At 40.0% G+C, this 13,818-nt stretch overlaps 1 protein-coding gene across 3 annotated transcripts; it reads right to left on the bottom strand.

The window, feature by feature from the left end:
- Nucleotides 1–818: 818 nt before the first annotated feature.
- On the bottom strand, nucleotides 819–13,747 carry uprt (uracil phosphoribosyltransferase (FUR1) homolog (S. cerevisiae)). Of its 3 annotated transcripts, XR_009790391.1 has the most exons (9): nucleotides 13,607–13,747; nucleotides 13,291–13,545; nucleotides 11,050–11,092; nucleotides 10,901–10,970; nucleotides 10,717–10,779; nucleotides 5,306–5,467; nucleotides 4,727–4,825; nucleotides 4,473–4,607; nucleotides 819–1,184 (listed from the first exon to the last, which is right to left on the bottom strand). XR_009790391.1 is itself a non-coding variant. In XM_061786899.1 (8 exons), the coding sequence occupies exons 2-8, from the start codon at nucleotides 13,518–13,520 to the stop codon at nucleotides 1,078–1,080; spliced, it is 774 nt and encodes a 257-aa protein (XP_061642883.1). In that variant the 5' UTR covers nucleotides 13,521–13,545; nucleotides 13,607–13,747; the 3' UTR covers nucleotides 819–1,077. The 3 variants fall into 3 exon arrangements, 2 of the variants coding, with proteins under 2 accessions (XP_061642883.1, XP_061642884.1); XM_061786899.1 differs by lacking the exon at nucleotides 4,473–4,607; XM_061786900.1 differs by lacking the exons at nucleotides 4,473–4,607; nucleotides 4,727–4,825.
- Between the last annotated feature and the right edge of the window lie 71 nt (nucleotides 13,748–13,818).

The following is a 13,818-nucleotide window of genomic DNA, read 5'->3' as shown; positions in this document are numbered from 1 at the left end:
GACACCTGAGTTAAATATAGGAGTGTCACGGCAAAGGGTTTGAATACTTATGGCTGTGAGATATTTCAGTTTTTCTTTAATATATTTGCAAAAATTTCAACAATTCTGTTTTTTTCTGTCAATATGGGGTCCTGTGTGTACATTAATGAGGAAAAAAAATGAACTTAAATGAGTTTAGCAAATGGCTGCAATATATCAAAAGAGTGAAAAATGTAAGGGGGTCTGAATACTTTCCGTACCCACTGTACATTGTGTGTGTGTGTGTGTATATATATATATAAAATCTTAAGACCACTCTTGTTTCTTCAATTTCTTGTTCATTTTATTGCCTGGTACCACTAAAGGCATATTATATAATACAATGAACTTGACAAAAAATGCAGCTGATTCCATAATACTTTGTTCTATTTGACATACTTAAGCTTAATTGTATTCCCCGTAATTTTGGTTACCATCAAGAAAATAATGGAAAATGGCTAGATATCAGGTCTTAAATTAAATTCATATGACCTATTTGTATTATCAATATATTTGTCCAAACAAATGTACCTTTCGTTCTACCAGGCATTAAAAATGAAAAAGAAACTGAAGAAACAGAGTGTTTTAATATTTTTTTCCATGACTGTATACATCAGTGACACATATTGTATCAAAAACCTGGATGTCTAACAATAAAAAACAAACAAAAAAAAAATAAAAAATTTCAACCATGAGCCAGTATTTGCAAAAGCTTGTGGTCCAGTTGAAACGGGTCTTTGGCATACTGTATGTAAATGGGTCTCTTAGTCAGTAAATATAGGTATTTTCCATTTGGGTGGTCTTTCTGATAACAAATATAAATCCTTTATTGAATCAATGCTCATAACATCCAAAATAAAATTATCTTGATATGGCTCAGCATTGTTTGTATTCAGCAAAAAGAGATCAATAGAATAAATACCAATGTTTTTTTGGGGGGGGGCGGGAAAGAGTATTTGGCACAACAAGGAGAACATGAACATTTTTAAATAAAGCTGACAAAAACACATACTGTACTTAAAGCAATTACAAGCTCATGTTGCTCAGCTTGTCCTGGTTTTAATCAGTGCCAAAATACCTTTGTCCAAAATGTGTTGGTGCCACTGGGTGAACTTCTGTTGCCAATATTGTGATGTCTGGGAACTCCTGGATTATAGACTTGGCCCCTAAAGAAAAAACAAAACAAAAAAAGGACTAAGAAAACTTCTTTACTGTTTATTCACTTTCATTATTGACCACTTTTCATTCTCAGTGAATCACTGTTTAATAAGGATTGGGTGTCAGTCCCCTGTTTTTTTTTTTTTTTTAACTATCCAATTTTTAAACTATATATGTCATTACTTAATTCTGAGTGAGTACACATCATTTTATAGCACTAAAAAATTTTGATGTTGAAATGGGGGGGAAAAAGCTTTGCTTTTTCTCACTTTCACAAAGTAATGCAGACTTGATTTTGGACACCGTCCAACAATGTTACAAGCAAAATGGCCTGGGAAAGACCACGGCAGGCTTTTACAGTTCAGTGACCTCATGGTGGCCTATGTCTTTCAATTCCATGAACTGTAGAGGGTGCCAGCACCTTATCTAAAGCAGGATTCTTTTAGAAGCTGGTCTTATTGATTTGTTTGGCTCATTTCTTGAAACAGTAAGTACATTCTCAAAACTTGGCACACCATAGCTCACATGCAAAAGCCCATTTCTCTCCCAAAACAATTCATTCGTGTCAAAACTAAATTCCTTTCTCATTACTCACCCAAAATACATTGTCCTTTGGCATTGTATAAGAACTTCAAGTCAAAGATTTTTGAAGTTTTGTCACTATGGCAGAAGACGATTGAAATAGCCCTCATGCCCACCTGCCCAGTCCTTCATTGACAATGCTTACTGTACATTTTTCTTTGTCTAGCTAAAAAATACAATTGTGTATAAAACTAAACCAAAAAAAAATGATTTTACGATGAGAGCAGCCTCCAATCTTTGACATCACAAATTGCACACATACTGCCAAGGAAATTATCCCCATTTTGATTCACACGCATAATGTCCACAAATCAGAGTAAAAAGAAAATGTATAGTGTTGTATTATGAACAAAAACAAGGACAATTTGTAGCCTACAGTGCTGTGAATAAATTAATTTGGAAATTGTGCTATCTAGGCTAACTGGTAATTGTAGGCTACCTGTACTTAATAATTTGCAAAGATTTACTGAGACATTAAGACATACTAAGACATTTGTAATTTGATTAAATGATTGAGATACTCAATTCTGTTGTGAAGAATTACCAAGTGCTTTGGAGATTTGGCCATATCATTTTGAGAATGTAATTTCTGTTTCAATAAATGAGCTAAATCAATAGAGAAATAATCCAGTCCTCTGCTTGAAGTGAAGTGTTTTTCTTCATTTGTTCACAAAGTTTTCCATTTGTTTTCATCAGCTCACATTTGACTTTGAAATTCAGCACAAATTAGCATCTGCTACCCATTCAAAATTAAATATTTTTTTAACGTCACAACCGAGGGAGAAGGGTTTTGCTGTGATTTCTTTTTACTTCATTAACTGTACTGTACTTTTTTACCCCAGAAAACTGACTTGAACAACTCCATCTCCATATTCAGATGGAGGCACCTTGACAAAGGACGCCCAAGTGCCAATGATAAGTCATTGCCTTTATCGATTGAAAGGACAATTGGCAGTCAATTTAAAAAGGTATTGCCAGAGGTGTGGGAGGATCTCTCTGTGAATGTTCTGAGCTCATATTTTCATGCCAATGTTATACGGTCCCAAAAAAAAGATTTTGTTCTTCAAACTAGTTTATATGGAATCAACAATGCCTCTGCTGGTTGAAGTTAAATCGTGCATGCACTTCAGCCTAAACTGATTTAAAACAGATTAAATACAATCAACTCCCCAGGATTGGCATAATCCTTAGCAATTCAATAATTCATTAGTATGCATATTATGAAGTAAGTACAAAATAGTTATCCTGTGGACAGGCATAATAATGAATAAATCGGGACTGTGTGGACTTGAGTAATGGTACATTGGAGGCTCAAAGGAGTAAACTACTTGGTATCTTAATATGAAAAATTATCGATTGATCATTCCATCTCCTTTTTAAAAGAAACAGATTTTAATACATGTAAGTAGACGACACCCCCAACATTTGTGAGTCAGTGAGAATGAGCAACCTTATATTTGTGTGTACAGTGGGTACGGAAAGTATTCAGACCCCCTTAAATTTTTCACTCTTTGTTATATTGCAGCCATTTGCTAAAATCATTTAAGTTACTTTTTTCCCCCGTTAATGCACACACAGCACCCCATATTGAAGTCTCAGTGCCCTTTGCACAATGGTCATTGCACCGGACTATTGCGATATTAGCCATTCGAACTGCTCTAAGTGCTAGAGGACTCTGCATCTTTTTGCACAATTGTTGTTTGTTGTTGTTTTTTGTCAATGTCTTTATGTGTCCAAAGTGTTCTGTAAATTGACTGTCTGTTGTACTAGAGCGGCTCCAACTACCGGAGACAAATTCCTTGTGTGTTTTGGACATACTTGGCAAATAAAGATGATTCTGATTCTGATTGACAGGAAAAAAATGCAATTGTTGACATTTTTGCAGATTTATTCAAAAACTGAAATCTCATACAGCTATAAGTATTCAGATCCTTTGCTGTGACACATATATTTAACTCGGGTGCTGTCTATTTCTTCTGATCATCTTCTGAGATGGTTCTACACCTTCACTGGAGTCCAGCTCTGTTTGATTATAATGAATGGACTTGATTAGGAAAGCCACACACCTGTCTATATACCTTACAGTTCACGTTGCATGTCAGAGCAAATGAGAATCATGAAGTCAAAGGAACTGCCTGAAGAGCTCAGAGACAGAATTGTGGCAAGGCACACATCTGGCCAAGGTTACAAAAAAAATTCTGCTGCACTTAAGTTTCCTAAGAGCACAGTGGCCTCCATAATCCTTAAATGGAAGACGTTTGGGATGACCAGAACCCTTCCTAGAGCTGGCCGTCCGGCCAAACTGAGCAATCGTAGGAGAAGAGCCTTGGTGAGAGAGGTGAAGAAGAACCCAAAGATCACTGTGGCTGAGCTCCAGAGATGCAGTCGGGAGATGGGAGAAAGTTCTAGAAAGTCAACCATCACTGCAGCCCACCACCAGTCAGGGCTTTATGGCAGACTGGCCCGACGGAAGCCTCTTCTCAGTGCAAGACACATGAAAGCCTGCATGGAATTTGCTAAAAAAAAAAAAAAAAAAACACCTGAAGGACTCCAAGATGGTGAGAAATAAGATTCTCAGGTCTGATGAGACCAAGAGAGAACTTAAATTATTTTAGCAAATGGCTGCAATATAACAAAGAGTAAAAAATGTAAGGCGGTCTGAATACTTTCCGTACCCACTGTATTTATAATACACTCAAGACAATAGCACTTACAGTATAGTTAAGGTTTTCCTGAGACATATCTTTGTGATATCATTGAAAATGGTGAGACTTTACTGAATTATTTCAAAATAAGTGTTGGATAATACTAATCACCAGCTGCATCCACCATGCAGCAATGCAGTTTACCTGTCGAATAAAAGCAATGACACATCAGGAGAATCGCAGTGGGAGATTGGAGACTGTTTGATTTGTTGGGTAAACAAAAGATATTGGAAAATGAGCCCGTGCCAGCTGTGCTAATGTACCGTGAGGTGTGGAGAAGAGGCTGAGGAGGATAATATGTTTGGGCTGGACTCCGTGCTCGATTAGCACCTTCACTGCTTCAATAACAGTGTTCCCAGTACCTGACGAAACACACACACATTTGAGATGCATTTCCTACGTCACACACCTGAAACAGCCCTCATTCAGAATTTGACATCTTAAGGATGAATTGGGTTAATAAATCATAAAAAACATGCGTTAGCTGGAGTGTAATTTCCTACATTATCATCTCAAAAAGGTCCTCAGTTGTGACCCGAACACTTAGCGTGCTTTTGAATATTCTGGCATTAAAATAAACCTCCAACCTGAAAGGGTCACTAGCATACTTTTTTTTCTCATTTGTGTGCAGGGAAATACAAAATTTAAATCCTCATTAAGCTCTCCTGCAGCTTGGTGGCCATTGGCTTAGCAATGTATAATTTCCTCTGTGAAAGCTATAATTATCAGTTGTTGTGCATCTGCACTAAAATTGATATCTCACATATGTGCTGCTGTCACAGAATTGAATTCTAGCATAGAACAGCGCATGTGCGTTTGTGTGTGCGCATGCTTGGACTCACTGAGGATGGGGTACATGAGCAGCACTTTTCTTCTGTAAATATCTGGAGGGAACTTGGCATAGTAAACCTTGGCTTTCTGGGTCTCCTCGTCGCTTTGGATGAGGATTTTGCCAATGCGAATGGAGCGGCAGCAGTCCCGCAGACCCTGCTCCATGGCCTCACCTGTGCCAAAGACATGCGAAACACAAAGGAGATTAAAATGTTTTTCCTTAACCTCTACACTACGTGTGACATAAGTAGCCTTCTATCTATTATCTAAAAAGTTAGAGCTGCCTCCGAAGTACTGGAAGGGTGAAATGTCCAAAGTCGAAAAACAATCTGTTTCATGACGTTGGTTGACTTCCAAATTTCTCATAGGGTGAATTAATTTGTTCCAAGCTCAAATGTCACCATCGTAAACCAGGGTGCGTCATTCAGCCTTTTTGAATGATGAGCCAAGTAAGCCTTTCAGAGCTGATACTGGCCCCACTTATTTATTCATTTATTTATTTAACTTAACCTTTATTTAACCAGGTAATACAATTGAGAACAGTTTCTCATTTACAATGCTGACCTGACTGCAGACATGTAATATGACGGTTGTTGCTTCACGGTCCCGCTATATTTGCAGATATTTACAACCCCAATTTCAATGAAGTTAGGGTTAGTTGTGACGTTGTGTTAAACATAAATAAAAACAGAATACAATGATTTGCAAATAATGTTCGACCTGTGTTTAATTGAATACACTACAAAGGCAAGATATGTAATGTTCAAACTGATAAACTTTGTTTTTAGCAAAAAATCATTAACTTAGAATTTTATGGCTGTAACATGTTCCAAAAAGCTGGGACAGGGTCATGTTTACCACTGTGTTACATCACCTTTTCTTTTAACAACATTCAATAAACGTTTGGGAACTGAGGACACTAATTGTTGAAGCTTTGTAGCTGGAATTCTTTCCCATTCTTGCTCGATGTACAGCTTCAGCTGTTCAACAGTCCGGGGTCTCCGTTGTTGTATTTTACGCTTCATAATGCGGCACACATTTTCAGAATCAGAATCAGAATCATCTTTATTTGCCAAGTATGTCCAAAACACACAAGGAATTTGTCTCCGGTAGTTGGAGCCGCTCTAGTACAACAGACAGTCAATTTACAGAACACTTTGGAGACATAAAGACATTGACAAAAAACAACAACAAACAACAATTGTGCAAAAAGATGCAGAGTCCTCAGTTCGAATGGCTAATATCGCAATAGTCCGGTGCAATGACCATTGTGCAAAGGGCACTGAGACTTCAAGGAGTGTATGCGGTTTAAAGTGACGAGTAGTGCGATAATCTGGGACAATGGTTGTGCAAATGTTACAGATACTCCTCAATCAGTGTGCAAATGGAGCAGATGCTACTCTGGCATGAGTGGCCACTATATGCAAATAGTGCAGCACGGCGAGACAACTACAGTGAGTGCACGAGTAATACATAATTGGCCCCACAGAAATGTGACAACGAACTCAAGTCAAAAAATTGCCAGCTTGTTGTAATGGAATTGTAAGTTAGCTGTTTAAGAAGTTGATTGCAAGAGGGAAGAAGCTGTTGGAATGTCTACTAGTTCTAGTTTGCATTGATCGGTAGCGCCTACCTGAGGGAAGGAGCTGGAAGAGCTGGTGACCGGGGTGGGGAGGGTCCGAGAGGATTTTGCACGCCCTTGTCTTAGTTCTGGCAGCGTGCAAGTCCTCAAGGGTGGGTAGGGGGGTACCGACAATCCTTTCAGCAGTTTTGATTGTCCGTTGCAGTCGGAGTTTGTCCTTTTTTGTAGCAGCACCAAACCAGACTGTGATGGAAGAACACAGGACTGATTCGATGACCGCTGTGTAGAACTGTCTCAGCAGCTCCGGTGGCAGGCCATGCTTTCTCAGAAGCCGCAGGAAGTACATCCTCTGCTGGGCCTTTTTGAGGACGGAGTTGATGTTGGTCGCCCACTTCAGGTCCTGGGAGATTGTAATTCCCAGGAACTTGAAGGTCTCGACAGTTGACACAAGGCAGCTGGACAACGTGAGGGGCAGCTGTGGCGAAGGATGCCTCCTGAAGTCCACGATCATCTCTACAGTCTTGAGCGTGTTCAGCTCCAGGTTGTGTCGGCCGCACCACAGCTCCAGCCACTCCGCTTCCTGTCGATATGCAGACTCGTCACCGTCCTTGATGAGGCCAATGACAGTGGTGTCATCTGCAAACTTCAGGAGTTTGACAGTCGGGTTCGCTGAGATGCAGTCGTTCGTGTAGAGCGAGAAGAGCAGCGGAGAGAGGACACAACCTTGGGGCGCCCCGGTGCTGATGCTGCGTGTGGATGAGGTGGCCTCCCCCAGCCTGACCTCCTGTGTCCTGCCCGTCAGAAAGCTGTAAATCCACTGGCAGATGGCAGGTGAGACGCTGAGCTGGAGAAGCTTGGATGAAAGGAGTTCAGGGATGATGGTGTTGAACGCTGAGCTGAAGTCCACGAACAGGACTGTCGAGGTGTTCTAGGATGAAGTCCAGTCCCATGTTGACTGCATCATCCGCAGATCTGTTCGCTTGGTAGGCAAACTGCAGGGGGTCCAGCAGGGGACCTGTGACACTCTTGAGGTGGTCCAGCACAAGACGTTCAAAGGACTTCATGACCACAGATGTCAAAGCGACAGGCCTGTAGTCATTCAGACCCGAGATTGCAGGTTTCTTGGGGACTGGGATGATGGTGGAGCGTTTGAAACAGGATGGAACTTCGCACATTTCCAGTGATCTGAGTGAAGACTGGCGCGAGCTGGTCCGCGCAGACTTTGAGGCAGGATGGGGACACGTGGTCCGGGCCTGCCGCTTTGTTAATCTTTTGTTGTTTGAAGATGCGTCTCACATCCTGTTCATGGATGGTTAACACAGAGGTCAGAGGTGTGATTGTGGTCGCGGGTGCGGCCAGGTTGGTGTGTGGTGTGAAACTGTCCTTTTCAAATCTGCAGTAGAAGGTATTCAAGTCGTTGGCTAGTGTGCTATTGTTCTCAGCTTGGGGGGATCGTCGCTTGTAATTAGTCAGCGACTGGAATGCATGCCAGACTGATTTAGAGTCGTTTGCGCTAAACTGTTTTTCCAACTTTGCTGTATAGATCCTCTTTGCAATGTTAATTTCTTTGGTCAGCTGGTTTCTAGCTCGATTATACAGGGCCCTGTCCCCGCTCTGATATGCGTCCTCCTTAGCTTGGCGAAGCTGCTTAAGTTTAGCAGTGAACCACGGCTTATTGTTGTTGAATGTGCGAAATGATTTTGTTGGTACACAGACCTCTTCACAGAAACTGATATAGGATGTGACAGTGTCCGTATATTCATCCAGGCTGCCAGCTGAATTTTCAAAGACACTCCAGTCTGTGCAGTCTAAGCAGCTTTGAAGTTCCATCTTGGCTTCATTTGTCCACTTTTTGACTGTTTTCACTGTAGGCTTCGCACATTTAAGTTCTTGCCTGTACGTCGGTAATTAAGCAGTGATCAGACGAGCCCAAGGCTGCACGAGGTATAGCACGGTATGCGTTTTTTACCATGGTGTAGCAGTGGTCTAAAGTATTATTTTCCCTGGTAGGACAGTCGATGTGCTGCTTGTATTTAGGGAGTTCGTGGTTGAGTTTAGCTTTGTTAAAGTCCCCGAGAATAATGAGGGGTGAGTCGGGGTGTTTTTTTTCAATTTCGTTGACTTGATCGGCGAGCGTTAGCAATGCGGCGTTCGTGTTAGCTTGAGGCGGAATATAGACGCCAGCGAGAATGAATGATGCGAACTCACGTGGGGACTAGAATGGTTTACAGTTTAAGAATAGCGACTCCAAATGCGGGCTGCAGTGTGCTGAGCACCGTGACGTCCGTACACCATTTTTCGTTGATATATATATATATATATATTGAATGTTGGTTTTCGGCCTTGCCGTTTACATGCAGTGATTTCTCAAGATTCTCTCAACCTTTTGATGATATTATGGACCACAGATGATGAAATCCCTAAATTCCTTGCAATTGTACATTGAGGAACAGTGTGCTTAAACTGTTCGACTATTTTCTCACGCACTTGTTCACAAAGAGGTGAACCTCGCCCCATCTTTGTTTGTGAATGACAGTAATTCAAGGAAGCTCCCTTTATACCCAATCATGGCACCCACCTGTTCCCAATGAGCCTGCTCACCTGTGGGGTGTTCCAAACAGGTGTTTGATGAGCATTCCTCAACTTTCTCAGTCTTTTTTGCCACCTGTCCCAGCTTTTTTGGAATGTGTTGCAGCCATAAGATTCTAAGTTAATGATTATTTGCGAAAAACAATAAAGTTTATCAGTTTGAATATTAAATATCTTGTTTTTGTAGTTTATTCAATTAAATATAGGTTGAACATGATTTGCAAATCATTGTATTCTGTTTTTATTTATGTTTAACACAACGTCCCAACTTCGTTGGAATTGGGCTTGTATTTGTACAACTTGTACAATATTTTTTGTTATCCACTGCTCTCTCTCAATATAGGTTATGTAAAAGTCTTTCTGCCAGCGGGGCTTGCTGAGTCGTGAGCAACCCGGTGGGTGTTACCACAACAATGAAGATTGAGTCCAGAAAAAACTCCCGTGTCCATTGTATGGAACAATAACTCGCCCTACTCTGCCTCTAAGTGGCTAACAAGACAGGACTCATACTTTTGATTCGTTGTGTGTGGAAGCTCTTCTTTCTTTTTCTCACTCTCTCTCACTCATATACACACACACACACAGAGCAGGTCTTAAACCGTGCGTCTACAGACAAAGAATAGATATGCTTCATGCGTCCCTGCTCATTTTTGTGTGTCTCAGACGCGGGACGCACACCAAACGAGATCCCTGAGACAGTAGTGCAAAACACGGAAATTTGTGCCATAAGTTTTAACGATTACATATTCATATACATATATTTATAACTCTCATACGAATCAACTTTTTTTTCTCCGAAAAGCCCTCTTTCAATAGTTCTGAGTGACAAAATACTGACTTTTTTTTTTCCACAATATATTGGCATTAGATCTCTATTGTAATATATAATAATGTAGAGACAGTTTTATTTACAGAATGACACATTAGAAGAAATATCAGGTATAGTTTAAGCGAGTTACTCAAGTCGACATCCAATTCAATGAAAACATGATGCTCCCAATGAAACTATAACGTGGTTTATAGCATAGATTTAGCCTGGATAATTTTACTTGGAAATGGTTGCTGCAGCAGCCTCGACAGCAAAATTCATTTGCATAATAAATATATGGGTATATCCCTATTCTGGCCAATGATACAGGATTGTTACCCTGACTTGCGCAAAAATGTGTGCAATACAGTAAAATGGCTTGATCGATTTAACCCCTCAACAGTCCAACTTTCTGTATGCATTGGAGGTGTCTTTAAACTCACCACTCCTCATAATGCTGACGCCGCAGTTGCCTCTCTCAAACTTCACTCCTTCATATTTATATCCTTAGGACAAAATATGGCATGAGTCAATTATGAATGTAGCAGTGTTGAACAAACCAAGTCAGCTCCTCTGTGAAATGTGATGGATGTTGACTTTGGCAGCATTTCTAATTCTGATTCTCACCTGTTGGTGTGGTCACAGTGCACTCGGAGTAAGGCAGTTGATTCAAGCCTTCTTCGACTACAAGTCTAATCTGTTGAACAATAATATAAGCCGATTAAATTGTGAAAACATAAACAGACTGTTGGTATCATGGTACTGTTTGATCATACCAGTCGGTCAGCACAAAACACAAAATCCCCTCTGCTGGTTGTCCTAGAAACACAAGAAAAAATGTCCACACTGGATTTTTCCTATAAAAATGTTAGTTGGAGTAGTTATTGACTCCTACAGATAATTATTTCATTATGTTCATGTTCTATGTTCAGGTGTTAAGGGCATGTCAGTATGGAAATTTTAATCTAATTGGTGGAGGGAATTAGTGAATCTGGGTGCATTTTCCAACTGACTGAATCGAACAGAGTGAAATGTATCACTCACAGAATCCGATGGTCAATCCATCATACATAAATTATATGTTTGCCAATATCAGGAGCAATATCTTTTTTTTCCCCTTTTTTCTAAATTTGATCATGGCCCTTTGAGAACTTTATGAAGACTGAAATGCTACCTGATAAGAAGAAGGTCCCCACCCCAAAACCTTTACTTTTCTGCTAGGACTTTAGGTGACAAACATCTAAAAGAGCATTTAGGTATGTTATATTGATGTTAGGACACACTGGAAAGCGGTTTTCCTTATATTTTGATAAAATACATTAGAAAATGATACATTAAAAATAGTGATTGTTTCCAGGTATATTTGACTAGCTTATCTCACCTGGTATACTGGTTATTAGTACTTAAGTGGAGAAGATACTGTGATGACATAATAACCATGATTCTTATCTTTGGAAATTTGGTGGCTGAGAATGTGATCTTATAATACTACGACTACTACTACTACTACTACCACCAATACTATTACTAGTACTAATAATAATAATGGTGGTGATCAATTTTGGTGGAGAAGATGACATTAACCCGTGATGGACAGAAATTTCTGCAGCTGAAATGTTTCGGCCAAAAATGGCGGTTTCAGACCGAAAGACCTTTGTCACCGAAATAAAATGGCCGAAATAATGCAGTTTTTGTTTTTGCCGCTACCTCTTAGCTTTGCCGCGGCTGGCGCGTGAGTGTGTACGCTGAATACCATAAAAAATAGTTATTAACAAGCAATGCCCAATCAGGCTTTGCTGACTACCCAGTTGAATTGACTGGGAGATCACTATATTGGACACAACCTACAGTCACAGTTTGATAATGAAATAGTGCACCATAAAACAACCATAAATATGACAGTTAAATAAGGCACACATTCACAACAAAGATGAACGTCTTTATTACTGCAATAATTCAAATTTGCATGTCAGTCTTGTGGAGATACTTTAAGGACAAGGATGAAAACACTTCTTGGCAAAAGCAAATTATGTGCTACAAAATGGATGAGGAAATCCGCTCGGGCTGCGACGAAGGCAGTCGCTACTAGCAAGCAATGAGTTTCACAAGCCCTGTCACCCAGTCCACTTTTCACTACTCCGGCTCCGACCGGTTCAACTGCTCTCCCATCACAAAGATGTGGCAGAGGTGCTGCATGTCGAGTAAAGTGCCGGTAAGAAGAAACAGTTTTGTATTTCTTTTTAGTAACCCTATTTTGTTGTTAACACAGAGAAGGAACATTTCATCTTAAGTGTATACTCTATCTACCAGACTATATTCTTCCTTGTCTCGTATATACTGTATGTACTCCTTTTACATAGTGCCTCCTTGTGTTCAGACTGACACCACATAACTGAAACACCTTGTATTAAAGGGTACATTTAAGTGAAATGTGTGATAAGACTATTAGAAGAACATAACGGTTAGCTGTTAAAATATCAGTAATGACAAGCTGTTATTCTAAAGTGTTACCTAAGTGAAACTTTGAAAGTTTGTGTTTTTGAACACTGTTCAAAATTAAACTTTTCATCATGATTGCAAGACAATGACATTATCAATATCAATACTCGGCATCGGTGAACAATCAAATGTATGTAATTGTATTTGGTCTGAAAAAAGTGGCATCGGTGCATACATTTATCATCCTTTTTAGTAGACAATGATCAAATTTGACAGCACAGCCTCAGGGTACACAAACTTTGTAGCACCTGGACAAAACAATGGCATTTTTAAGTTTTTCATTGTGTCTGTATTTTGCCTCAATTTAGGAAAAGTCATCAAATTTCATGGTGTAAGAATGACAAGGTTTTTTGTTTTTTTTTGCATTGCTGTCAACTGTCAAAACAAGTAAGATTTGACTCAAATAGTATCAAAGAGTTAACTGAGATTCTTTATAAAATTGGTGGAGGAGAATGTGGGATTGTACTACTACTACTACTACTTCTAATAATAATAATAATAATAAAGAAGTGACTCACTTGTCTCTAATAATAGTCTGTAATTCTCTGATCTGGTCATTGAGAGGAAGCAGTTTGAGTTGGGGTCCCAGTGAGGCTTGGGTTACAGACTGTCTCCTGCTGGCATCACCCGCCTCAGAAGTGGACAACACAGCGGCCACATTGCTGCTGCTGTTTGCAAAGCGCACTTGCTTCATAGGGTGCTCCTGGCTGGTGTTCACATTGCTCATTTGCTGATTGTGGCACGACATCCTGAGTGAGGGGGCCGGTAGTTGTCTAGCAAAAGAGTCAAGGCTGTATGAGCTTTAATCAGCCGTTTGACAAAGACGTGTTTTACCTTTCGCCGCGGCTCGTGTTTTCGAAAGGAGAATTCCCCAGTTAATACAGCGGTCGCATCCGGCCACACTATTAGTGTCAAATTTGCATACGTTTAAACTAAAAACCGCGTCGTTTAAAAAGTCAATTTATACTGATATTAATGGTCAAATCAAGGTATGTAGCGACCACGCTTGCTTGCTAGCTAGCTTTGACACTAGTGACTGGCGATGA

Source organism: Phyllopteryx taeniolatus, chromosome 10, assembly GCF_024500385.1.
Source record: "Phyllopteryx taeniolatus isolate TA_2022b chromosome 10, UOR_Ptae_1.2, whole genome shotgun sequence".
NCBI lineage: Eukaryota > Metazoa > Chordata > Actinopteri > Syngnathiformes > Syngnathidae > Phyllopteryx > Phyllopteryx taeniolatus.
Note: the sequence above shows the minus strand (reverse complement) of the source record. Positions and strands in the feature narration are given on the sequence as shown.